The sequence below is a fragment of the Pituophis catenifer genome, unplaced genomic scaffold, assembly GCF_029215685.1.
Source record: "Pituophis catenifer annectens isolate HBS135680 unplaced genomic scaffold, rPitCat1.0.hap2 SCAF_2, whole genome shotgun sequence".
Classification (NCBI taxonomy): domain Eukaryota; kingdom Metazoa; phylum Chordata; class Lepidosauria; order Squamata; family Colubridae; genus Pituophis; species Pituophis catenifer.
This window is the reverse complement of record NW_027256882.1, coordinates 229,473,286-229,498,641: the sequence shown is the minus strand read 5'-3', so window position 1 is coordinate 229,498,641 and position 25,356 is coordinate 229,473,286. Positions and strand designations below refer to the sequence as shown.

The 25,356-nt window shown below is 41.0% G+C and overlaps 2 protein-coding genes across 3 annotated transcripts in view; one reads left to right on the top strand and one right to left on the bottom strand.

Annotated features, from left to right (window-relative positions):
- The first annotated feature begins 493 nt into the window (after positions 1 to 493).
- RFK (riboflavin kinase) lies at positions 494 to 6,242 on the top strand. The gene is made up of 4 exons (XM_070938643.1): positions 494 to 879; positions 3,280 to 3,431; positions 5,019 to 5,121; positions 6,092 to 6,242. Exons 1-4 carry the CDS (start codon positions 606 to 608, stop codon positions 6,223 to 6,225), a joined length of 663 nt encoding a protein of 220 aa, XP_070794744.1. The 5' UTR covers positions 494 to 605; the 3' UTR covers positions 6,226 to 6,242.
- Positions 6,243 to 18,573: 12,331 nt separating this feature from the next.
- The window catches only part of PCSK5 (proprotein convertase subtilisin/kexin type 5), a 201,356-nt gene continuing 194,573 nt past the window's right edge, over positions 18,574 to 25,356 (bottom strand). For both annotated transcript variants that reach the window (XM_070938639.1, XM_070938640.1), the window contains 6 exons: positions 24,604 to 24,834; positions 23,473 to 23,647; positions 22,883 to 23,100; positions 21,974 to 22,074; positions 20,474 to 20,660; positions 18,574 to 18,989 (listed from right to left, as the gene is read on the bottom strand). In XM_070938639.1, the coding sequence (XP_070794740.1) occupies positions 18,574 to 18,989; positions 20,474 to 20,660; positions 21,974 to 22,074; positions 22,883 to 23,100; positions 23,473 to 23,647; positions 24,604 to 24,834 (1,328 nt within the window). The remainder of the gene's footprint in view (positions 18,990 to 20,473; positions 20,661 to 21,973; positions 22,075 to 22,882; positions 23,101 to 23,472; positions 23,648 to 24,603; positions 24,835 to 25,356) is intronic.

The window sequence follows — 25,356 nt, the reverse complement described above, 5'->3', positions numbered from 1 at the left end:
TTAAAAGCTGCCAAGTTTGAAGACCTCTGCTGTATAATAATACCTGAGACTCCTCGTGATATACAGATTATAGTTGAATTACCAAAACCCCAATTAAAACGAAGCTTTTTTTTTATTTCTCTCAAAGCCCTAAACCGCAACGAAGTCCTTTGTTTCCTTCATGGGGTGGTTCACACATATTCCTCGACCGTCTCGAGAACCCCTAAAACAAGCCGGTGCCTTTCTTTCATAAAGCCGGGAGCAGCCTCTGGGCGTGGACCCGCCAACCGTTTCGCGGGACGAGAAGGACTCCTCTGGAAGATCCAGATCGGAAACTCCCCCTCCCTCCTCCCCTCGCGCTGCCATCCTCCACCGACGACTTTCAAAGCCCTCACGGCCGCCGGAGAACGCCAAGGCGCAGGCGCGCTGGCGGGGGCATTTCCTTGGCCAATCTCTTTTTCTCGCGCAAGGCGGCGGCTCCACCCACCGGCGGTTGACGTACTCTCGTACTCGGAACCCCCTTTCGCAAGAAGGGGAAAAGAGCCGAGCGTGCTTGCTAGAACGTTCTTGCGTTTCTTTCTTCTTCCTCCTCCTCACCCCCACCCCCAGTTCTGTGACGCAACACGATGCCCCGCCTCTTCCGCACCGGCAGTTCTCTTCTACAATCGTGCGTGGTCACGTGCTTCGCCGCTCAGACGAGAAGCGGCTGGAGCGTTTCGGGTCAGCCGGGCTTCTCGTCGCGGGGACCGGCGGCGCACCAAGCCTTGAGCCGCCGGCTTCTCCGCTTTCCGTCCCGCGGCTGCCTTAGCTCCGTCGCCATGAAGAACCTGCCGTACTTCTGCCGCGGAGAGGTGGTGCGAGGCTTCGGGCGGGGCTCCAAGGAGCTGGGCATCCGCACAGGTGAGCGCTGGGGGGACCGGGCGCCGCGCCCGGGGAGTCGGGAGGAAGGACGGGTGGCGGCACTTCCTTCTCTTCGACGTCCCTGCCGGGTTCTTCTGGCGACCAACGGGGCGGGTTTTTTTGGGGCGGGGGGGCTTTCTGCTCTCTTTTTGCACCGGTCTCCAACCTTGGCCACTTTAAGACTTGGGGACTTCAACTCCCAGAATTCCTCAGCCAGCTTCGCTGGCTGAGGAATTCTGGGAGTTGAAGTCCCCAAGTCTTAAAGTGGCCAAGGTTGGAGACCCCTGCTTAGTGTAAGCGGAGCTGGGCTTGTGGTTTTTTTTTGAGTCTGGTAATATGAAATCCCGTTCAAAGTCCAGCTCAGCCCCTTCCTGTAGATAGCGCTTGTGGGGTTTTTATTTTTGGCCAGAGTACAAAACGACTTCATTTTTTATTTGATTTTTTTTTATCCCGCAGTGATTACTTTATAAATACGGGTAGTCCTCGACTTTTTTTTTTTATATATAATTTGATTTATATGCCGCCCTTCTCCGGAGACTCAGGGCGGCTTACAATGCGTTAAGCAATAGCCTTCATACTTTTGTATATTTATACAAAGTCAGTTTATTGCCCCCACAAACTGGGTCCTCAATTTACCCATCTTAGAAAGGATGGAAGGCTGAGTCAACCTTGAGCCTGGTGAGAATTGAACTCGCAGTAATTGCAGGCAGCTGGATGTTAAATGCTGCCTTAGGAGGCATTAGCCTCCTACGCCACTCAGACTTAACACCAGTTCACATAGTGGCCGCTCAAAGTTACAACTGGACTAGGGGAAAAAAAATACATGACTGTTTTTTGCAGAGACGACCTTTGCGGCGTCCCCACGATCAAAATTCAGATGCTCGGCAATTGGTTCATACTTAATGACGGTTGCAACGTCCAAGGGAGTTGTGGGATCCTCTTTTGCAGCCTTCTGAAGGGCAAAGTCAACGGGGAAGCCGGATTCACTTAACAACCAGGTTACCAACTGATCGACTGCAGTGACTCACGTAACAACTGTGGCAAGAAATGGGGCAACAGATGTCTCACTTCACAACGTAAATGTTGGGCTCAATTGTCATAAGTCGAGGACTATCTGTAACTTAAAGTGGTGAACTCTCTCTTCCTCTTCTTTCCTTACAACAACCCTGTGAAGTGGGTTGGGCTGAAAGAGAGCCACCGGCCTTTTGCTTAAAGTGAGACTAGAACTCACAGTCTCCTGGTTTCTAGGCCGGCACCTTAATCGCTACACCAAACTGGTCTAATTTGCCATAGACTAAGAAGAGGTATTGTGGGCTCCCAAGGTAACTTAAAACCAGGGATGGGTTCTACTTACCTTTACCACAGGTTTGCAACAGGATCACTCTAGCTCGCTTGCTTCGCTCGTGCACCTTGTTTCTGCGCAGGTGCAGATTGCTGATGATGACATCCGGGGTAGTGGGTGGGGCCTCCCCCCCACTGGTTTTACTACTGGTTCTTGCAAACCGGTCCAAACCGGGGGCAACCCACCACTGCTTACAACCCTCATACTTTCTGGTATCCCATTGTCCAAATTTTATTTTTATTTTTATTTTTTATTTTATATTGGATTTCTATACCGCCCTTCTCCCTGAGGACTCAGGGCGGTGTACAGCCAGATTAAAAAACATGCAGAACAAATATTAAAAACAATTAAAAGATATATAAATTTGGCCCAATTAAAACTCATTACCTTGCCTAAATTCCTCCCCAAGCAACAGAGTCACTCCAATTGTTGGATTAAAACCATTTCCATAAGGGATATTTTGTGATTATTTAGAATCTGGCTTCCACATCTAATGGAAAGCGGTAGTAGCACGTAGGTTTTTAACAATCCTGGTTTGAAACTGATCACTATAATGTTCCTAATTCTCAGTTGATAGTCCTAAATGGTAATGGACTACTTAGATGCAGTTATATGACGAACATGGGCACATTCATGAACTTTCCACTCCTTTTGCTTTAAAAGAGCTAATGTAACACAAGTCATGTTACAAGATATGGTTGTGTTAGGTAACATACCTTCATTATGTTATAGGCTTGGCACTGGGGTTTTTTTCTAACCAAGATAAATATATATGTAAATTACCAAATTGCAAAACAACAAAAGTTCCTGGAAGTTCAAATGCAGCCTGGCCTTCTTGTTGAGTGTGTGTGCATGTCTGTATTTGAAGAGTGGCTTAAACATTAGTGTAACTTACCTTAGATATATTTAGACTACCCTAAGCTACAGTCAACCTCACCTGGATCATAGTAAGATATTATTAATATAAGTGTATGTGTTGATCTAAGACTTTTCTGCCTGCTCTTTTTGCATGTGCTATGGGTTATTTTAATGGTCCATATAAATGTTTTGTTTTTCAGCTAACTTTTCTGAAGAAGTGGTTGATAGTTTCCCATCTGATATCTCTACTGGCATATACTATGGATGGGGTTGTGTTGGAACTGGAGATGTGCATAAAGTGGTTTTGAGTATAGGTTGGAATCCGTATTACAAGAATGTTAAGAAATCAGTGGTGAGTATGTTGTGTGTTAATATCTTAAAACTAGCTCAGGACCTGATCAATATAAATTTATTTTTGGACAGTTTTTGCAGGAACTTTTACTTACCATTAATATAAACATTTACCAGGATTTGTTTAATGACACTTATTCTTGACCATTGTGAGTAAACTTTCAATAAAGTGAATTCATTATCAAAAACTTATTCAATACAGAATAAACTAATTCCTTTATTCTATAGAATGTTAATATTTTACATATTGTATAATTGAGATTTTTGTAACAGAAATATTATCAGGTAACCCTCGACTTATGATCACAATTGAATCCAAAATTTCTGTTGCTAAATGAAACATTAGGTGAATACGACCTTTCTTGCCACAGTTGTTAAATGAATCACTGCAGTTGTTAAGTTAGTAACACGGTTGTTAAGTGAATCCGGCTTCCCCATTGACTTTGCTTGTGAGAAGGTCACAAAGGGTGGTCATATGACTCTGCGACCGTCATAAATATGAGTCAGTTGCCAAGTGTCCGAATTTTGCTCACCTGACAATGGGGATGCTGCAACAATCGTAAGTGTGAAAAACAGCCCTAAATCACTTTCAGTGCTGTTATAACTTCGAATGGTCACAAAATGAACTGTTGTAAATCGGGGACTATCTCTACAGGTAGTTCTCGCTTAATGATCCTAATTGGAAATGGAATTTCCTTTCCTAAGCGAAACAGTTGTTATGCAAAACATCACATGATCACAGCGCTTACCAATGGCAGTTTCAGAGGTTCCAGTTGTGATATTTAGGCAAGGGCTGAGTGATTGTTAGTCCAGGAGCTCACACTTCTCCTGCACTCACCTTTGTTTTAACTCCTTTCACCCATTTATCCCCCCCCCCCCAATCTCTGCTCTTTTGGGCACCTTGCACTCTTCTGTTTATCCCTGTCATCCCCTGCTAATCTTTGCTGTCTTCACTTCTTGCTGCCGGCAAGTTGCAGTCCTGGGATGTGTGCAGCAGGGCAGGGGAGCTTTCTCTGCCTTGCGGTGCGGAAGTGAGTCATGGGGTGCTCCATCAGTGGGCAAGACAAGACAGATCGTAGCTCCCTGGGCAAAGGTGGAGGCTGTGAGGAAGAGGTTGTTCAGGGTAGTTGCGGAAATAAAGAAAATGGAGGATGAGGGCTTCTTGGAAGTGCAGCGCATGCTCTACAGCTCACATTAGGAGCAGTGCTGGAGAGCCAACCTTCAGGGCCAGCAACGGGTTGGAGGCAAGCCCAGCACTGGCAGAACCTATTCACATACTCTGCTTGTTCTTGCCCTAACCTGCCTCTTGTAAAGGCTCCTGCAAAATGTGGGCAGGCTACAAAGCATCCAGATTTTGATAATGGGACCACAGGATCGCATGCAACAGCAAGAACTTTGAGGACAAGCCATAAAATATGTTCAGTGCTGTCCTAATCTGGAACAGTGGTTGAATGGTCATTAAGCAAGAATTATCTGTATTCTGTATAGAAATAAATAGTTGTTTTGGTTTTACTCATATTTAAAACTTCTAAAAATAAGTATGTCTTTATTTCAGTGCTTTAATATATACACAAACAATTTCTTTTAGGAAACACACGTCATTCACACCTTCAAGGAAGACTTTTATGGGGAAGTGCTCAGCATAATCATTGTTGGTTATATAAGACCAGAACAGAACTTTGATTCTTTAGGTAAGTCTTGAGTATTTGAGTATTTGTTTGACACATGATAGTGCCTACTAATAACAGGTATTTAGTATCATTACTATACAACAGGAGTTCTTAACATTTAGGTTGCTGAGGCAAAGAATGTGAAAGAATGTTTATACCTATATTGGTTTGGGTGAAATTGTAGATCAGAAACATGTTCTTCCTGAAGAAAATTTACATTTGCAATATCTGCCTATGGTGCACATTACATAGAAGCAGAAAAATATGGAAAATTGCAATTATCTGGGTGTAAAAACATTACCTAACATAAATCTCAGTTTGAGTGATAAATTGCATTGTACTAGGAACAAGAAGCTCCAGTCTACTGGCAATGTAATGCTGGAGGCTTACATCTCTCAGCCCAGTCTACTTCACAAAATCCATCTTGACTTCCTGGAGAAAATATATAAATTGTGTTTATAATTCAGTAATGTATTTTGACATTATAGACTCATGACTTTTTCCTTGCTCTGTTTCTACTTCCTCTTTGGCAAAGTATGAGTTACGCAAACTATAATTGAAAGCTACATTGTTTTGAATTCTTTTAACTATTTCCTCAATTTCCACCTTTTATCCATAGAAAAAGCAACATACATAGAGGCACTCTCAGACTATAACTCACTCAGTTTAGGTGGTATGAAAGAAACTTGTAAACAGCAGATGCTTTAAATATTTCATCTTGAATCAGGCATTTATCAATATTATATACTTTGGAATTTTAGTGATTCACAGGTGATCCAAGTCTGGTCTATGATGGGTTAGACAATAACAATGTTGGGGCAGGTCAGTGGCAATGGGGGTGGCAGCAGCAGCCTTGGGGAATGGGCAGTGGCATCATTGGGCAGCGCTGTGACCTTCCGCAGCAATCCCAGTTTGTCATGTGGCCCCTTGAGAAAATCAAATGCCTACCCCTGCTTTAGAAGTAGTTAATGTTTTATTTTTTCCTCTACAGATGCACTTATAACTGCTATTCAACATGACATTGATGAAGCTAAAAATCTACTAGATTTGCCAGAACACCAGAAGTTTAAAGATGACAACTTCTTTCACAGAGCAAATGTTCACAGTATGACTAATGGTCATTAAATATTTCCCTTTCTTTATTTTCACTGCAGTTATTTAAACTGAACTGATCTTCCCATGTTTTTAATAGAGAAGACTGCTCTGCTCTTTAGGATTGTTATTCTGTTACATTACATTAAAATGGTTAGTGATTCTCTAAAAGTAACACTTTTTGTTTTTTCAAAACAAGGGCAATGTAGCTTGACAAATAGAAAGTGCAATCTCTTACATGTTGTTAGAGCCATCCAACTGCAGACAAAAGTTTGTTTCCTAAATGTTTCTAAATATTTCTAATGATTGCTATTTATTTAATTAATAATGCCCATGCTGGATATTTTTGTAGTGAAAGATTTCCAATGGAAAAGTAGAAATGGTATCAGTAATTTTACTGCCTGAGTAATTGTCCTAGTGGCTTTTAATTGTTCATTTGAAACATTAGCTGGATTCATTCGAAGCCTTTTTTAATCACTTTAAAATAGGATTTAAGCCCTCTGTGGCTGAATTATGCTATTAATTTCAGTGGGAATAAAAGCATAATTTAATTTCTTCTGCCTTCAACCGAGAATTCCTTGATATTTATATAGCCTATTTATTTCACTGTTTTATCGTACAGTATAGAATAGAAAGCCTTGATCTTAAGAGAGGCATCTGAACTTGGAACAAACCTTTATTTTTGCAAAAGCTCCCTTACTTTTGATGCAACTTGGCTATTACAAAGCAGCCTTTCATTTGATTAAATGCTCCTTCAATTTGCTTGGGAAGAAATGTGATGAATTTGAGTCTTTATGTTGTATGTCCAGGTAGGGTCGACTTACAAGCACAATTGGGACCAGAATGTCAAAGTGGTTGTCAAGTGATATGTCATGTGACTGCTTCAGTTAACCACTGTAATTGTGGCACTCCAAGTTGTGGTCATTAAGCAAACTCATGGGTGGTTAGGTGGACTGATTCACAAGGAGCATGGGGGGACTTTGGGTTAATGGAGGCCTTAATGGAGGCTATGAACAGGCAGTGGGTGAATTGGGTGTTGCTGTAGGGCAATGCAAGCCCAAAGAAAGAAGCTGTAGCCACCCCTGGAAGCCACAACTGCAAAATGCCTGGGAAGTTGCAAGAGCACAGCACAAAACAGCCACCCCTCATAAACAAAGGGCTGAATACACAGTGGTGTACAAAGCAGCTACCCTGTAGAAAGTGCCAATTAGAGGGAGATAGGTTGGTCGTTGCTGTTACAATGCCCCTGCAGTCATAGGCTGCCAGGTGTCTACAAGGCCAGTGCAATACCTGTAACTTCGGTTGGGGTCACAAATCCCTTTATTCAGTGCTGTTGTAACTTTGAATGGTTGCTGAACAAATGGTTGTAAGTCAAGGACTACCTGTAGGTATGCGTTGTGTGTCTGTGTATGTTCACATACTTGCATATATGTATGTGCAGTCAATTCTTGTTATTCACAGAAGTTACATTCTAAAAGTAATAAATGCTGATTTACTAACTATTGAATCATTGCTTCTAGGGGAAATGCAAAGTACTTTTATAGTATGGGAAATGAAATAAAAAGGCAAAGTATCACTTTATCAGCCTCAGTGGGAACATGCATGTCAGGCGACTCACATTTTTCACTGCTCTGAGCATGTCTCCAAATGATTGCAAAACTGCCATGAGTATTTGTCATTACGTATACATTTCAGTGCGTAGGTGAAATTGTAAATATGAAATCAGCAAATAATGAGGATAAACTGTGCACATGTATTTGTGTCTGAATACTTGGGTTATAAGCTGCTATAAAGTGTATGTGTATATATGCAGATGTGTATTAGTATGTAACTAGCATTCCTAACATGTTCCTATTTCATAGCTTTCATAGCATCTCTGTCAATATAGGGATTTGCTTGTCCAAGGACATTTATATGCTTGGAAAAACAAAACAAAACACCAGAAGCTTATTACCAAATTATGTTTTTTTTCCAGCTTATCTTTTTCATTTTGATACATGTTTTTATGTAAAATGCAACAAAAATTCTTATAATTAAATGTTAATTGGATTGGTAAATGATGTTGGAAAATGGGATGTGCATTTAATCGAAAAATCTGATCTGGAAACATGTATACTATGTGTATGGAGAATAAAGTGGAAAATTCAGTTGATTGCACTTTGATGATTTTACAAATGCACTAATGGGTACCAGCTTCTAGGGATGGTGTAGAACATTTGAATTTTATTTATCTGTAGGAAAAATGAATATATGTAAATAAATGGATCAGGGGAAAGACCACCCCAAATATATGTTCGCTGCATGACCATTGTGAATTGGAAGTCTTGTGTCTTTCATTTAAGAGGCCCCAGATTGCTCATTTGCAGGGAGTCCTGAATTCTGTATTTCATGGTTCAAATTTTTATTATTTTATATTTTGTTACCATTAATCTTTAAAAACTTGGATTCCTCTTATTTTTATCTTGGTAAAGTGCCCATGTTTACTCTCTTTATCCACTCTGCATATGCAGTCCTAGCAGTACCAAGGCTTTACAGATAATCCTCAATTTATGACCATTTGTTTAGTAATAGTTTCAGGTTCAATGGCGCTGAAAAAATGACTTAATTTGCTGTTCTTTGCACTTAGAAAGTGTTGCAGCTTCTCCACAGTCATGGGATTAAAATTTGGGTGCTTGTCTACCAGTTTGGATTTATAATGGTTGTCACATTCTATGGTCACATGATCACCATTGCTTAAATATTTGCTTAATGACTAGCAAAAAAGATTGTAAAATTTGGTGTGACTCAGTGACCACATTGCTTAGCAACAAAAGTTCTGGTCCCAAATGTCATTAAGTCAAGGACTACCTGTACATATTTCTTTGTAGCTTATTACAATCTAGGACTGCCACTCATTTCAACTTGTGTGCCAAAGAATATCTTTTTCAGACTGCTGATGGGCTGTGTACCTATAGGTAGTCCTCAATTTAAAACAGTTCATTTAGTGACTGTTCAAAGGTACAACAGCACTGAAAAAAGTGACATGACCATTTTTCACATTTGCGCCATTGCAGCATCCCCATGGTCACATGATTAAAATTCAGGTGCTTGGCAACTGATTCATACTTGTGACGGTTGAAGTGTCCCAGAGTCATGTCATTGCCTTTTGCGACTTTCTGACAAGCAAACTCGATGGGAAAACCTGATTCACTTACCAACCATGTTACTTAACAATTGCAGTGATTCGCTTAATTGGGGCAAGAAAAGTCATAAAATGGGACAAAACTCACTTAACAAATGTTTTGCTTAGCAACAGAAATTTGGGCTCAATTGTGGTCACAAATTGAGGACTACCTGTATAGCCATCTCCAAAATGTTTCAGTGCAAAGAAATCTTTTTATCTGGGTGGGATGTCTCAACTGTGTAACCTTCTGAATCTTGCAACTTTCAAAATGCTTTTGTTTTTTACACAGTTCAGTAATGAGTAGAACTGGGGGAGGGATTGAAGTTGTCTTATAAGCAATTTGGGACCACAATAATTGGTAATAAAGTTAACAGATTTTCAGCACTGTTGTTTTTCCCTCTTCCTCCTCATGCTCAGCATGTGGCCTTACTAGCTCCATAAATACGAATGTTAAGAGATCCCAGACATAATTGAATATACTGTTGGCAGTGTATATTTGTCAATTGTTTTGTTACTTTAGAAAGTGCCTTCTGACAGGGTTACTTTGTGAGACAAATTGCTAACCTATCAATCATGACATGCATATAAATGATTGTTTAAGAGAAAATGTCACTGACAAAACACAAAGTTTTGGAAGCAGCAAGTACAAACCAGGAATCAAATATATTGAACAGCATATGGAATCAAAAGAACATGTATTGAATTCTGCCTTTTTATATATAGAGATAAGCAATTTTAAATTTATCATTGTGATTTTATTAAGTTTTATTTTTCTATTAATTTCAACAAATAAAAAAAGAAAGAAAAGCTATATGTTTTCTATTTATTTATTTTTCACTCCACACAAAAATTGAAAAATGGGTCATTCCATGTCAAGTGGTCTGATTTCAGGAAAGTGCCCAGGTCGACCATCATGGATTTTGATGAAATTTGATGTGAACATGCACATACATCCCCAATGAACATTGATAAAGTGTTATGTTTGCCGATGCAATACTTGCTAAGATATAGTCAATTTTATGACCCCATACTGCAGCCTTCTACAGTATGACACTGAGATTTCAGCAACTTCTGAAACATAATATCTCCAGCAATATTTTGTTGAGAGAAACAAAATGTGGCCATCTTGTACAACTTGTTGTGCTCTATTAAACAAAATAATAAAATTCTCATGAGGGATATCCATCTAGGTAATAGGGAGCAAAGTTGGCCAAAAATGACTGTGGCGCGAAAAAAGGGTAAAGTTTGGCTTCTTATATTTCTGGAAGGAAAGGTATGAGAAACATGAAACCTTGTACGTAATAACGTAGCAACACAAGGTTGTCGAATATAAAATTTCATTCTACTGCTTTCTAATAGTTCATAAATTGAGTGTAAAGTCGGTTTGTGAAAAAATGCCAAAAGGGGGGTATTTTCAGTCCCATTTTTACAAAAAAAACCCCACCTGGGAACTGTTAAAATCATTCTCATTAGAAAGAGCATGTTTCAACCCCCCTAAAAAAGTAGAGTTGGTGTTTCATTGCTGATGTATAAAGCCTTAAAAATAGGGACAAAGTGGAGGAAGTTGCTATGGCAGTGTCACAGGCATTCTATTGTTTCGTCTTGTTTTATATAGACATCATTACTACTATTATATTGCATTGGTCCATGGTGAAATTGTCACTACCAGTTCAGGCACTGGACCCAGCAACCTCATCACCATAGGGGGCACACCTGATAGCCATGCAATACCAGCCATGGGTGGTTTTCTTGGTTCAGGATCCCAAGCCTGTAGTTTGGTTTCTTCCTCGAGGTTCGAAAGCCTTGTGTGGGTATCTGTCCGGTTCCCAAGCTGACAATTGGGCAGCTTATCCTAGGTTCCGAAGCCTAAAGTGGGTATCTTATATGGTTTCCAAGCTGAAGTCCATACTGTTCGTATGAACTGCCAAATTCCAATGATCGCTTATTATTGAATTTACGCACCGCATTGCTTCTGGGAATTGATACTGTCGACCTGACAATGTAACTGAAGGCGCTGGAAGCACACAAATAAGATGTGGTTCTGGAACCCAACAAACGTCTTGCAGGCCAATAAAATGAATGAGCAGGGCCTCGCGGATGCATAAATGTTACCAACGCATCATTTTGTTCGATCGAAATTTCCACGATGTTGCCTACCCACCATTTTTTGTCATAAATGTAGGCAACATAACAACTAGGAAATAGGTCAGCCAATTTTAAATTCGGATCGACGGTATTGGACATTTTTGCCACAAAGTTAATCGTGTCATTTGAAACTTTGCTGACAGAAATTGAATTTGAATCAACTGGCACAAACTGGTGATGACCTCTTGTGCCAGCTATTGTGCTGCTAACTTTCCATCTTTCTTCTTGCAGCATCCTGCTTTCTTCAATTTCTTCTTTCGGAACGTATATATATTTAAGTCCGTGAATGTTTCACCATGTGATTTTGTTTCACCAAATCACTATGTGATGGAGTTGGTGGCGCGACTAAACGTTTGGCTGCTCAAGCCAGGATGTCTGCACTCTGCAGCCAGATGGGATGGGGGGTGGCGAGAGCGGTGGTGACGGCCCCTTCCACACGCAGCACAGGAAGGCAACAAATGCAGGCAAGGTGGCCCCGGCGCGCCTGTTGCAGAGGTGCGGTGATTGCTTAGCGAGGGCGGCCTCAGCTAGGGCTGCATCTGCCCATGCCACCGTCCAGGTCAAAGGGAAAGCTCCGCGGGCTCCGTGGTGGTGTGGCCGACCCTGGCCTGCTCCCCGTGGTTCCCAAAGAGATGCTGGCAGGCAAGTGGCTTGGTGGGAATCCAGTGGGCTGCTCCAAGCCCCGCGGAGCCAGTACGGGAGGCATGGCTGGAAGGCTGCCTGATTCCCTCTTTGGATCACTCTACATGGGGGGATGGATGGACACTCTGCCTTTGCATAAAGGGCGGGCGGTTTGTATTATTGGCAGGGAGGGATGTGTGACCCTCCAGGATGGAGAGCGGGGCAAGAGAAGGCTCCAATGTTCGCTTGGGTGGCAGAGGGAAACTCAAAGCGTTGGGGACTTCAGAAGAGCACAATGTACTTCAAAATGTGCTGGCTCTAACAGTGAGTGATGTCAAGTTGGCCATGCCTAACCCGGTCATATGATCACCAAGCCACACCCATCAAGCCATGCCCACAGAACCGATAGCAAACATTTTTACATTTCACCCCTGCCCTAAACCGAATGCAACACGTAACCCTAATGCTAGCCCTAATCCAAACTCTTAACACAAAGTGTAACCCTAACCTTAATCCTAATCCATACTCTAATCCAAGCCCTAAATCCAAATCTAACTGGATTGCTATGCCAAACTCTAAGCCTAACTTGATTTCTAATCTTAACCCTGACTGGATTTTCATCCCAATGGGGATTTTCCATGTAATTTATGAGGAAACTAAGATAATAGGGATTCAAATTGTGAGAGGTCTCTTCAGCACAATGAGGCTCTCCAAATCAGCATGGATTCCTGGCAATTGCCTGAACCACTCCTTGAAGTTTTCTTGGCCAGATTTTGCAATAGTTTGCTTTGGCCGCCTTTCTAGGAGAGGGCTGTGTGGAAACCTGAGTGACAGTAACAGGTCCAAAGTTGCCCAACTGGCTTTTTGTCAAAGGTATGACTAGAACAGTTTCCAGGATTCTAGCCTGGTGCCTTAATTATTTCAACAAACTGGCTCTTTCATATTCCTTTTAACCTTTTAAAAAAAAAAAACCTTAAATTAAATTGGCAGTCATCCAAAAGTTGCCTATGGTTTTATTACAACAGAATGGTATTTGATATTTGGATCATTCCATGTCAAGTGGTCTGGGGCTCCCAGGTCGACCATCACAGATTTTGATGAAATTTGGTGCGAACATGCACACACGTCCCCAATGAACATTGGTAAAGTGTTATGTTTGCCGATGCAATACTTGCGGAGATATAGTTATTTGTATGATCCCATACCGCAGCCTTTGACAATATGACTCTGAGATTTCAGCAACTTTGAGACATAATATCTCTGGCAATATTTTGTTGAGAGAAACAAAACTTAGCCATCTTGTACAACTTGCTGTGCTCTATAGGTGGCAAACATCTTCTCTTTCAGGCCAATAAAATGAATGAGCAGGGCCTCGCAGATGCATAAATGTTACCAACAGCGAAACGAAAGCGAACGACGGCGGAGTTGCTTTGGGCAGGCAGATGTCTGCACTCTGCAGCCAGACAGGATGGGAGGGTGGCGAGAGTGGCGGCGATGGCCCCTTCCATGCGTAGTGCACAGAGGTGACGAAGGTGGGCAAGGTGGCCCTGGCACTCATGTTGCTGCGGAGGCACGGCGATCGCTCGGCCAGGGCGGCCTTGGCTAGGGCTGCATCCACCCTTGCCACCGCCTAGGGTGAAGGGAAAGCGCCGCGGGCTCTGTGGAGGCACGGCCGGGCCTGGCGAAGGCAGGCAGCAGTGGCGGTGGGGGTAGACCTTACTTGGGCTCTCCCGCCATCACGGAACTGCGCCGCACCGGAGAGTTGTCCTGCCGACAATGATCCTCTGGGTGCAGCGAGGGAGGGGCGAAGCGAGGCTGCATTGAATGTCAGTGCGGAGGCGGGGGGGGAAATGACTCCTCCAAATGTCAGCAGGCTGAACTGCTTAAGTGTCAAAGCCACAGTTGGTCACCTGAAGTTCACCCATGAGGGGGAGCGAGAGGAAGGGAAAGCGAAGATTGTGGTGGGTGGCTTCTAAGGAGGGGTGGTTGTGTGCGTGGGATGTGAGCGACCATGCCCTCATTGCAGGGGAAGAGGCGATTGATTACTGGTTCATAATTAACAAGAGTTGATAGAGGGACTGATTCCCCAGGCTACCAAAGTGCCCCCTCCCACTTTTTTCTCCCTGCCACTCTGTCCTACGCTCATAGCAACTTCTTCCTCTCTCCTGCCATCACTCTCCCCCCCCCTCCTGCAGCCCAGAATATAGGATCAGCCTGGCACACATGATCCGGGCCTGAGGTAGGGAAAGGCAGGTCATGGCATGGAACTTGGGGGAACACGTACGCGCAGCCTTTCTTTTCCTTGCCACGTAAACTTGGAGGCCAAACAGAAGGAGCCCTGGGTCGTTCTAAAGGTCTTTTAAAGCCTGTGTGTTTGAGTGTGTGTGTGTCTTTGCTCCTTTGACTCCTTGCGTCAGCAGCCCATGCCTGACGTCCACATACACACACACACACACACACACACACACACACACACACACACAAGCTGTGCACACAGCGGTACTGATGAGGTTTTTAGCGAGCAATGCAGGAAGCCAGACTTGTCTTCACAGGTACAAAAGCATCTTCCAAATGGAAAAATGCCAGTAGCAAGCAAGTGCTTTTTTTTGCACTTGCTCCTGGCATTTTTCCACTTGGAAGACGGAGAGGAGGAGGAAGAGGAAGACGAGGGTAACAATTCGTGAAGCAAGGCGTGAAAATCCGCAGAAGGAAGCTCGGGGAGTGAAAAGGGGGAGCAGCCGAGCACTTTGTTTCTCCGGAACCGGTAGTTAAAAAAAATGCTTAAAAACTAAAAAAATAGTTCCGACCATCGGGCATCGCTCAACTGATCGTCAGAACTTTTTTTTTTTTTTTTACTTTTTAAGCATTTTTTTTACTACCGGTTTTCCGGAAGTAAAAGTAGGAAGTAATGATGACTGGGAGGATGGGTGGAGCTTCATGCCACCATCGCTACCAGTTCTCCAAACCGCCTGCCACGATGGCTACCAGATCACCCGATCCAATCCGAATCGGGAGCATTTCACTCCTGGTTTAGGGTTAATGTTCTGGTTACTGTTAGGATTAGGATTAGTGATGGGATCCAAAAAAGGTTTGGGTTAATCCACTGTGAGCTTGGAGTGTAAAACCATGATGAGTTGATTCAGAGACTTGTTATGCTTAAGAGGCCTCATATTTCCAATCCCTCTTATTTTCACTTCATTATAAAATGTACAATAAAATCTTATTGGGATGAAGGTGCACTTTGGTTTGGGGTTAGGCATTTATGAACTCGGAACATCCCTAAAATAGTAGTTTCAGAAGCCTTAATATGCTTAAGAGGCCACTAACAATTCTAATTCCATTTGGAATTAGAAAAGGTTAGGATTAGCCGACTGTGAATTTGGAGTGTAAAAGAAATTTCTCATTTCTAATCACCCTTATTTTTGCTTCTTTATAAAAGGTACAGTAACATGGATCGAAACCCACAGGGTTAGGTTTAGGCATCCATGAACTCGGAGAGTAAAAATGTCACTAGTAGCTTTGTAGAGCCTCATTATGCTTAAGAGGCTGCTAGTGACTCTAATCCTTCTGGATAGGAATAGAAATCAAGTTAGGATTAGGGTTAGAAATCCGGTTTGGATTAGGGTTAGGGTTAGAATGGCAATCCAGTATGGGGAAGATTTAGGGTGGAAATCCAATTAAGGGTAGGGTTAACATTAAGTTTAGTGTTAGGGTTTGCATTATGGTTAGGATTGGGTGCTTGGGGATATGTTTAGGGTTAGTGTTAGAGATGGAAATTCAGTTAGGGTGAGGTTTAGGTTTAGGATGGGGGTAAAGATGGATATCCAGTTAGGTTTAGGTTTAGATTAGGGTGGTGGTTAGTGTTACAGATGGCAATGCATTTAGGGTTAAGGTTAGGATTATTACCGTATTTTCCGGCGTATAAGACGACTTTTTAACACATGAAAATCTTCTCAAAAGTCGGGGGTCGTCTTATACGCCCGGTGTCGTTCTCCTGTAACCAGACAGACCAGCCCGAAAGGCTCTGACGAGCCTTAAATGGCTCTGGCGATCCCAGCTCTGACGATCCCAGCTCTGACAATCCCAGCTGAGTTCCCTGCAACTCAGCTGGGATCGCCAGAAACCATGTAAAAGGAAAAAAGTTTTTTCCCTTTTACTCTGAGGATCCAAGCTCTGACGATCCCAGCTGAGTTCCCTGCAACTCAGCTGGGATCGCCAGAACCATGGCTCTGACGGTCCCAGCTCTGACGGTGGATCCCAGCTCTGACGATCACAGCTGAGTTCCCTGCAACTCAGCTGGGATGGCCAGAGCCATGTAAAAGGGAAAAAGTTTTCCCCCTCCAGCTGCTAGTCGCAACGCTTGCCTTGCTTAGCTTGCCTGAATCCATTCCATCAGCAAGCAACTCCCTCCTGCAATCAAGCAAGCAGGGAGTTGTGGACTTCAATTCCCAGAATTCCTCAGCCAGCAAAGCAAAGCTGGCTGAGGAATTCTGGGAGTTGAAGTCTACAAGTCTTAAAGTTGCCAAGGTTGGAGACCCCTGTTCTATTGGGTAAGTTTTTTTCCCCTTTGGGAGCTTTAAAAAAAATAGTCAATTGGGGTTTTTTTAGTTGTTCTTTTTTAGACCTAGCCATTTAAAGTTCAGGAAGTTTTAAATTTAGCTTTCTGAGATTTAGTGTGTTTCTGTAGTGATTCACTCTAACTACACAAACACACAAAATCTCATAAAGCTGTATGTGGAATTTTGTGTGTGTAAAGTGTGAAAGTTGGTTTTTTGGACTTTTTGTGGCTGTGTGAGGTTCCTGCTTGTTGCAGGGGCCATTTTGGGTCTAGCACAGCTGCTTTTACATTGTGGGTGAGCCAGTTGTGTTGTGTTGTGTGTGTTTAGAGTGTGAAAGTTTTTTTGGGGGGCTTTTTGTGGCTGTGTGAGGTTCCTGCTTGTTGCAGGGGCCATTTTGGGACTAGCACAGCTGCTTTTACATTGTAGGTGAGCCAGTTGATGTTTTTTAATTTTTATTTGGTGTGCATTGGAAGAGGGGTAGTCTTATATGGCGAGTATAGCCCAAACCCTATATTTTAACAGGAAAAGTTGGGGGTCGTCTTTTACGCCCAGTCGTCTTATACGCCGGAAAATACGGTAGATTCTGAATGGAAATCTGGTTATGGTTTGGCTTCCTTGATGTCAGGGCTTCTAACTTCAGGGTTAGATTTTCAGCGCCTTTTTAAAATAGGGAGTGAAACTTTCAACAGAAAGGCAAGACTTTAAAGCAATTTGCATTTTATCATATGCCTGCATTGAAATATAATGCAAAATGTTATTTCTTTGGAATTTTATAGAGAAGCCAAAGTCTTTGTTTCTATGTTAGACTAAATAATCTGTAGTTAGTTTTAGGTATGCTTCATGGAAATAAAATCTTCAATATGTTTTATTAATTTTTCTTCAGCTAATATTAGAGTATTAGGCTAAATCATTGCATAATTGCAATTGGAATTATAAATTGCCAAGCCCTGAATAACTGAATTTGGAAAGTGGAAATAGAAAGTTTCAACTGATCCCAGGGTTCATTGCAGTTCAGCCTTGCAATGCTAAACCAGGTTTTATTGATGTGTGCAAACCAGGTCTTTCTCATTGCTTGATAAATTGGTCCTACTTATTTCAATAGAAAAATAAAAAAAAACATGAAATTACCTAAGAGCTTTCTCTATTCATTTGTGCTGCAAAACAGACTCCTAGTCACCTAGTTATAAATATGTATGGTATATTCTCACCAAAAATCAGATTATTTTTTGCCACAGGAAGAAGTTTAGGAAGACTGGATTATATAATAACCCCAAACATTTCTTTGAGAATTACCAAACCAGTCAGGTGAACAAATGACAAACTCTCCATATAATAGGCAGCTTTTGCTTTTTATTACATTCAGTTGTTCATATTCATGGTTAGGCTGTGGCATTTATTCATTTTTCAGATCTACATAGTCTGAACCCACATTCCTTGTTTCATCACTGTACTGGTAGGCGACACAAGAGGAAGTTAAAACAGAGCCCTGCATCAATGGTGCTATTTTGTCCAATGTTTGAAAAGTGGTGGGCAATTTAATTCAAGAAATTTCAATTTTATTAGAAATGTTTTGTCTCAGATAAGTGCTTCATGATTTGAATGATATAATTTTAATATAAAAACACAGGAAGAAACATACTTGAAACATGAATGAGTGAATACAACCATTTACTAAAAGTGGTACCCTACCATGGTTTGCAAATGATGGAGGATGATTGCTTTGTTCAACCAAATAGTGAGGAAACATAATACCACAGTATTTTCAGATATGTACTAAGTGGTTATTTTTATCATTTAGGTGAGATTCTGAACTTGTACTAAATTTACATACATCTTCCGGTAACTTATTCAGCAAAGCATTACAACTGCAATGACACTTGTACAAACAACAGGTTATCTAAAGGAGTAACTTTCATCATCATATTCCAGTTCATCTATGTCATCATCTTCCAGAAGTCCATATTTAAATTTACGATAGATAGTTCCATCATGGCTCATATAGACAATATCGTTGTCATCTTCGTCGTCGTCGTCATCATCATCCCGATCCTTGTATTCATTCACTTGATTTTCTGGGTAGCTGGTGCTCTGATAGTGATTGTTCCTGAAAGAACTGAGAGCTTTTGCACTGTCTGCCAACTTCTTATATCCAACGTGGTTAACAGACATAGGTCTGGCTCGCAGTCTTCTCCATATGAAAACAGAGGCCCCAATGATGACACTCAACAAAATGAATAACGCCACTGTCAAAGCCACAGCTTTGCCTCTGATATTCTCTGGCAAATGAGGAATGACCAATATACACACATCTAAAAAAGAATGATAAACAAATGTGTCATATGTAATGGGAAAAAAACACATAACCTGTTCTCTACATATTGCATAATATGTAGATGCCTCACTATCTCTGTGCCGATTTTCTTTCCGATTCTTGCCTTCTCCACGTTTCCCTGTCTACATATTGTCAGAGAATTTCCCATAGTGCCCTCTTCTTTTCTTTTATGTACACTGAGAGCATATGCACCAAGACAAATTCCTTGTATGTCCAATCACACTTGGCCAATAAAACATTCTAATTCTAATTCTAATTCTAATTCCAACTCCTTGTAGTCTGGCAGCATTTTGGAGATTACCATTGCCCTATGATCAGAAGATCTGGCTTTGCCACAAGTCATTTGGAACCACTTTTCTGCCCTGCTGCCACCACCACGACCACAATCATCATTATCACCACTATCAGCAGCAGTAGCAGCAGCAGCCACCAAACGTTGCTCTTATGGGACAGCAGTAATCCTGCTGGCCCTGTGCCATGGTGAAAAGAACATTCCGGTAGTAGTGGTTTTAAGATCAACCTACTTTGTTGATCTTTGTTGATCTTGTTAAACAGGGATGTGGTGGCTCAGTGGCCAAGACACTGACCTTGTCGATCGAAAGGCCGGCAGTTCAGTGGTTCGAATCCCTAGTGCCGCGTAACAGGGTGAGCTCCTGTTACTTGTCCCAGCTTCTGCCAACCTAGCAGTTTGAAAGCATGTAAAAAATGCAAGTAGAAAAATAGGGACCACCTTTGGTGGGAAGGTAACAGTGTTCTGTGCGCCTTTGGCATTGAATCATGCCAGCCACATGACCACGGAAATGTCTTTGGACAGCACTGCCTCTTTGGCTTTGAAACAGAGATGAGCACTGCCCCCTAGAGTCGGGAACGACTAGCACATATGTGCGAGGGGAACCTTTACCTTTATCTTTTTACTTTACTTACAATCTTATCCCTGGGAAGTGGAGTTAGCAGCAAGGCAAAGGGTTCTCCACAAAATTTTGCCAAATGAGAAAGTTGTCTATTTATTTAGACATATTTAGACGTAAATATCAACACTAAACTATAAAGTTGGGTGACTGCACATCTAACTTTATGATTATGACTGTTGCATGATCAACCAAATTCTTAGATGGTTTTGGTATTTTTATTTGCCTATCGAGTCCTTCTCAAGACCCAAAATAAACAGTTGTCGTGGTTTGATGGTCTGAAAGACATCGTCCAGGATGTAAGCTGTTCCAAGTAAATCTGCCTTTTGAAATTGACTGATTTTGTCAATGCTTTCAAGTGGTGCTCTGGTTGTTTTGAGATTGCACTCAAGTTGTCTATTACTACCGTAGTGGTACTATCTTGACTTTCATTGTCTATTGGATATGCTATATGCACGGCCAAACCAAGCCAGAGATAGAGATTATACTCTCTTGAAATCAGATTAGAAAAATTTATTGGAAGAGATATATAAAATAATGATGAGATTATTACCTGACATTACAGTGCAGTTACAACATTCATTAGTTTCCATCAATTCAGCATCCTTACAGCATGGCACACATTGATATTCGTCAACATATAGTTGTGTGTTAAGATGACATGAAGTGCAGTTGAAGGGACCAGGTCCCTTGCACTGCATACAGGAATCATGACATTTCTCACATTTTGATGATTTTACCTTGCATTCAACAAAGAACAGACAGAAAGGTGAGCTTTGGTTAATGTTTTCAGGGAAAATGGACACTGCTACTGCTGAATTAGTATATTGCATAAAGCTATCATAGGATTTATTTGATTTTGTCTTAGCATGTTGCATATATCTGGTCATTGTGAGCTGTAAATTGTAATTTATGGCTTAGTTGTATGTATGAATCAATTATGGCTTAATTTAAAAAAAAACACCACAGTTTAACAAACATTGTCATAGCACAGGGTTAAAACCCAGCCTAGCTAGCTTTGATCCCAAAAAATATGCAACACTTCCTATTTTTTAAAAAACAGCCTTATAGTAGGAAAAAAGGATGACAAACACCATCTCCATCGCCAGCTATCATATTACAATCTATTTATTAAAGTCTGTGCAACTATGACTCTTATGCATGAAGTGTCACAGGGTTGTAGTCATGGAGAAAATTGGTGGTGGAAGGAGTATTGTATGCATTTGCCACCTTGAGTTATTTATAAAAATAATGAAGGCAGGATATAAATAAACTAAGTTGAGATAAAAGAGAGTGTCTGGCCCAAAGTTACCCAGAGGCTTTCAGATCTAAGGCAGGACTAGAATTCATCGTCTCCTGGTTTCCAGCCTTAACCACTAAACTAAAACCTGGATCTTAATTCTATGCTTAACACCAGGGATACTCACAGAAATGTGAGCACATATTTTTGTGTCAAATGTTCCCTGCTTTTTGGGGATATTTTCCCCACTTAAAAGGAGTCTTACAATATTGATTAACGGTTGCAATTATTCTCAAAGTGACATATGAAAATGTATTTGAGACACAAACTGCTCTGTTTTCCTAATAATAAAGACCCCAATACCTAAAAATAGGAACACAATGCCATTTTGTTCAATGATGCAGTTTTTCCAGAAACTTATAGCTGTTTGGAATAGTATAATTAATTTTGTCAGAAGGAGCTAAAAGATGTTGCCTGCTCAAACTGTAGAAATATGCAGACATATTTCTACAGTCCTATTATTAACTTTGTGCTAAAGATGGAGAAAGATACCTACGAAAGCAGAAAAGTTGAATGATCTTCATACTACATGGCAACAATATTTAGAAGCTAAATTGTACCTCTTCTTAAATCTAATTTCAATTTCTCAGTTCGTCATTTTATATATTAAGAAGCAGAAATATGAAGGTTGAAAATAATTCAAAGAATGTAGCATACTTTTTATAATGTTTCAGAATGAATGCTAAAATTCATGTTTATGTAATTGTATTAAGTCAGTTTTCAATTTTTAAAAAAAATCTGCGTAGAAAGTACCTCTGAGGCTTGATACTCTCCAAGTAAGCAGACCGAGTTGCACAATCCAGCTATGAAATGATAACTTGTTACGCAGGTTGTGCATTCAAATTCTCCCTTCCCTTAAAAGGAATAACATCATTAAGAAATACAGTTTGTAGAAAATTGTCTAATTCATACATTAATTGCTTTCATTTAGCAGCTTTTGACCTTTGCAAATGTGGAATCCTTCTACTCCAAACGTGTTTGAGACCCTGGACTATGTAAAATTTGTGGGGGTTGCAGTCCCACTAGAGTAGGAAAACATTAGTTTGGGGAAGGCTGGAACAGCAATGCTCATCTCTTGCTTGAAAACTCTCCATTTAAGCAAATGGCATTGATCGTTTCAATTCTGAATATGTTGAAAATAATGATGGTAGTATTTAGGATTATGATGCAATGGATTTAAACTGTGATGCTAAAGACAGAGGGTTTATGGAATTGATAGAAGAGAATATTTATAGTCCAGGGTTAAACTGTGGGGTCCTAGGTGTTCCCTGAGCTTGGTGGTTTTCGTGCAGACATTTCATTACCAAACTAGGTAACATCATCAATGCAAATGTCTGCAAGAAAGCCACCAAGCTCAGAGGGTGCCAAAGACCCCAGTTTAAGGAATTTCAGAATGCTAAATATTTGAAGGGAATCAAGATATGCACAAATAATTATACAGATGATTGACTACTTGGGACTAATCACTAACTGACTAATTGGTGTGTGATTTCATTTATTTCAATATCTACAAGGCAACAAATACAAATCGTTGTGCTGCATTCTAATTCTATATTCCACTGAGAGAGATTTTTCCTGTTTGTAACGTTATCAAGGAAATTATTTTAAGAATTAAAACAAAGTGTGACTTCAGCCTTTATATGGCTCTGAGCCTGAACTTACCTCTGCAAGTATGACAAATTGGATGGCACCGTTCACAAGTCTGAGTATCAAGATCTGCATAGTAATATTCAGGGCAGGAAGAGACACATTGGCCAGAAGAGTGCATTAGGAAGAAATTTTCCACACAGGATAAGCATTCTGTAGGTGCCGGTCCCAAACATTTCTGGCAGCTTGTGTGACATCTCTCACAGGCCCTGGTGACACTATTGACATAATACCTGTACCAATAAAATAGTAAAGCCAAGCTGAGTTGAAGTAGAGAACAATTACATTGTAAATAAAGAGATAATTTATTTCAGAGCATTTTGTACTTTATAAATCTATGTTGTTAAGTAATGGGATGGGTTGAGAAGATGGACCTTCTTAGAAGGCAACCAGGCTATTGAATCTGATGTCCATCCTAGTAGGGAGTCCTCCAAACTTAAGAATTGTTTGTATGTAGCTTGCCTGAGCCCTGTCCTTAGCTGATATTTTAACCCCTTTTGGATAGCTATCTGTCAAAGCCTTAATTTCTTTGCTGTTTTTTATCTCTTTCTTTGTGCCATTTTGTTTATCTCTTCTACGATCCTCGTTCCTTTTCAGGTTCTTACCCAGCAGTACAGTTCTGGACACACCGGTCTTCTTGCTTGTACCAGTTTGGAGGGCAGAGAATGCACTGGGTGCTGTGTTTTCCATTGCAGGTTTTACAAGTTCTGTGACAAGGGTAGCAGTGGGAGTCAGTATCTTCATAGTATCCATCAGGACAGGAACTGACACAGGTTGTATCTAAGGAAAAATAGCAAAAGACAACCTAATGTTTGGGGTGACGAAGATTTAATACAATCTGTAGTAGGGACATGGGGAAATTCAACCAAGCAACTTTTCTACATTTGATCATTTGCTCTTCTGAATGTGAATAATAGGATTAGTTAAAAGGAGCAATACTTTAATTCTCTAAAATATTCTACTCCCAGGACCTTTGTAGGATGAAATCTATAATTGTGCAAGTGAACATCACACAAAGTAATCCCCTTCTCTGTAGCAGATTTTGAGACTGCAGGAGAAGATGTAGAAAGAAGGGTGTTTTTTCATCATATTGTGTCTGGGTTTATACTATTGAGTGTTGCCTTGTTTATTGGTGACTTATTTGTGACTATGTGAATTCACTGTGTGATCGCTAAACTAAATATTATGGTTGGGCATGTTGTATGAACCTGTGAACTGTGCCTATTCAATATGTTATGGAAAGTGTGCTTAGTATGTTGTATAAACATGGCTTATGAACGGAAATTGCTTAGAGACATGGCAATTTACTATTATGCCTTCCCTGAAATTCTGAGATCCTGGATTCACACATTGTGCTAAGCAGTCTTCCTGGGCCTAGAACAAAATTGGCAAATGCTAGATGGAGCATCACAATTGACCCTGTCTCTTGTGAACGTGCACAAAATGTCACCAAAAATACAGAGGGGTTTGCATGGCAACACCCCATATTCTGCATTACTGATCTGATATGGCTGGGTTTTAAATCCTGATTTTTGCTTAGTGTGGCGGGTGAATCCAGTAACTGTAATGTGTAAACCACATTTTATGACTTAATTTTATATGTTTCTCACCTTTTGTGGCTATTTAAGACAGCAGAATCAAAATTAACTACTGCTTAGCAAGATGTGTAACCCCAGCTATCAAACAATGGCAGCGGTTCATCTACAGAGATTTAAAAAGACAAGGCAAATACTTACTGAGAAGATGCAAACCACTTGGGCAGCTGAGACACTGAAAGTTGCCCGGTCCTTTGCAATGGAAACAGTCTTTGTGGCAAGGCCTACATGTCCTGTCTTCCCTGTCATAGTACTGATGGGGTGAGCAGTACTGAGGGATTACACAGAGGCCACTGCTGGTCATCAACAGGCCTTCTTCACAGGAAAGGCACTTTGTGCCAGATGAACAAGTTCCGCAGGTCTCATTGCAGGCTAGAAAGTAACAAAGCAAAAATATGCCACCATTTATTTTTTTGAATGTTTTGTTCTCAGTGGAGATCTTGCAGGTTCATATCTGCAGAACACAACATATGTGAAATGAATATGCCATTCAAATGAGATTTGTGCCATGTGAGGCCCCGGTTACTGCTGTCAACAACAGGTGAGTGTGAAGCACATTTGTTAATAAGCTCTTCCTCTGTATTTAGCTTAATGAAAAACACTTTTGAAAATAGAAGTTTTCCATAAAAGGTAATCTAATTAACCTTAAACTTCAAAGTTACAGTACATGCTTTTCACAGACTAGCAGCAATATCAACACAAATATTAATCACACTTATGATCTTTACCTATGCTTTTCTGTACCTTTATTCTGAAAGTATTTGATTTGATAACCACATTTTTTTAAAAAGTCTGACTAATCAGATGACCATCAAATATTGTTCTCTGCTGGTCATGAAATCCTGTTACCAAGCACTGCATCTAAAGCGGGGGTCACCAACCTTTCAGACCTCA

Coding starts and splice junctions, on each gene's coding strand:
- RFK (XM_070938643.1), top strand. CDS start 606: ATGCCCCGCCTCTTCCGCACCGGCAGTTCTCTTCTACAATCGTGCGTG. Junction 880..3,279: donor GGAGCTGGGCATCCGCACAG/GTGAGCGCTGGG, acceptor TTTGTTTTTCAG/CTAACTTTTCTGAAGAAGTG. Junction 5,122..6,091: donor ACAGAACTTTGATTCTTTAG/GTAAGTCTTGAG, acceptor TTTCCTCTACAG/ATGCACTTATAACTGCTATT.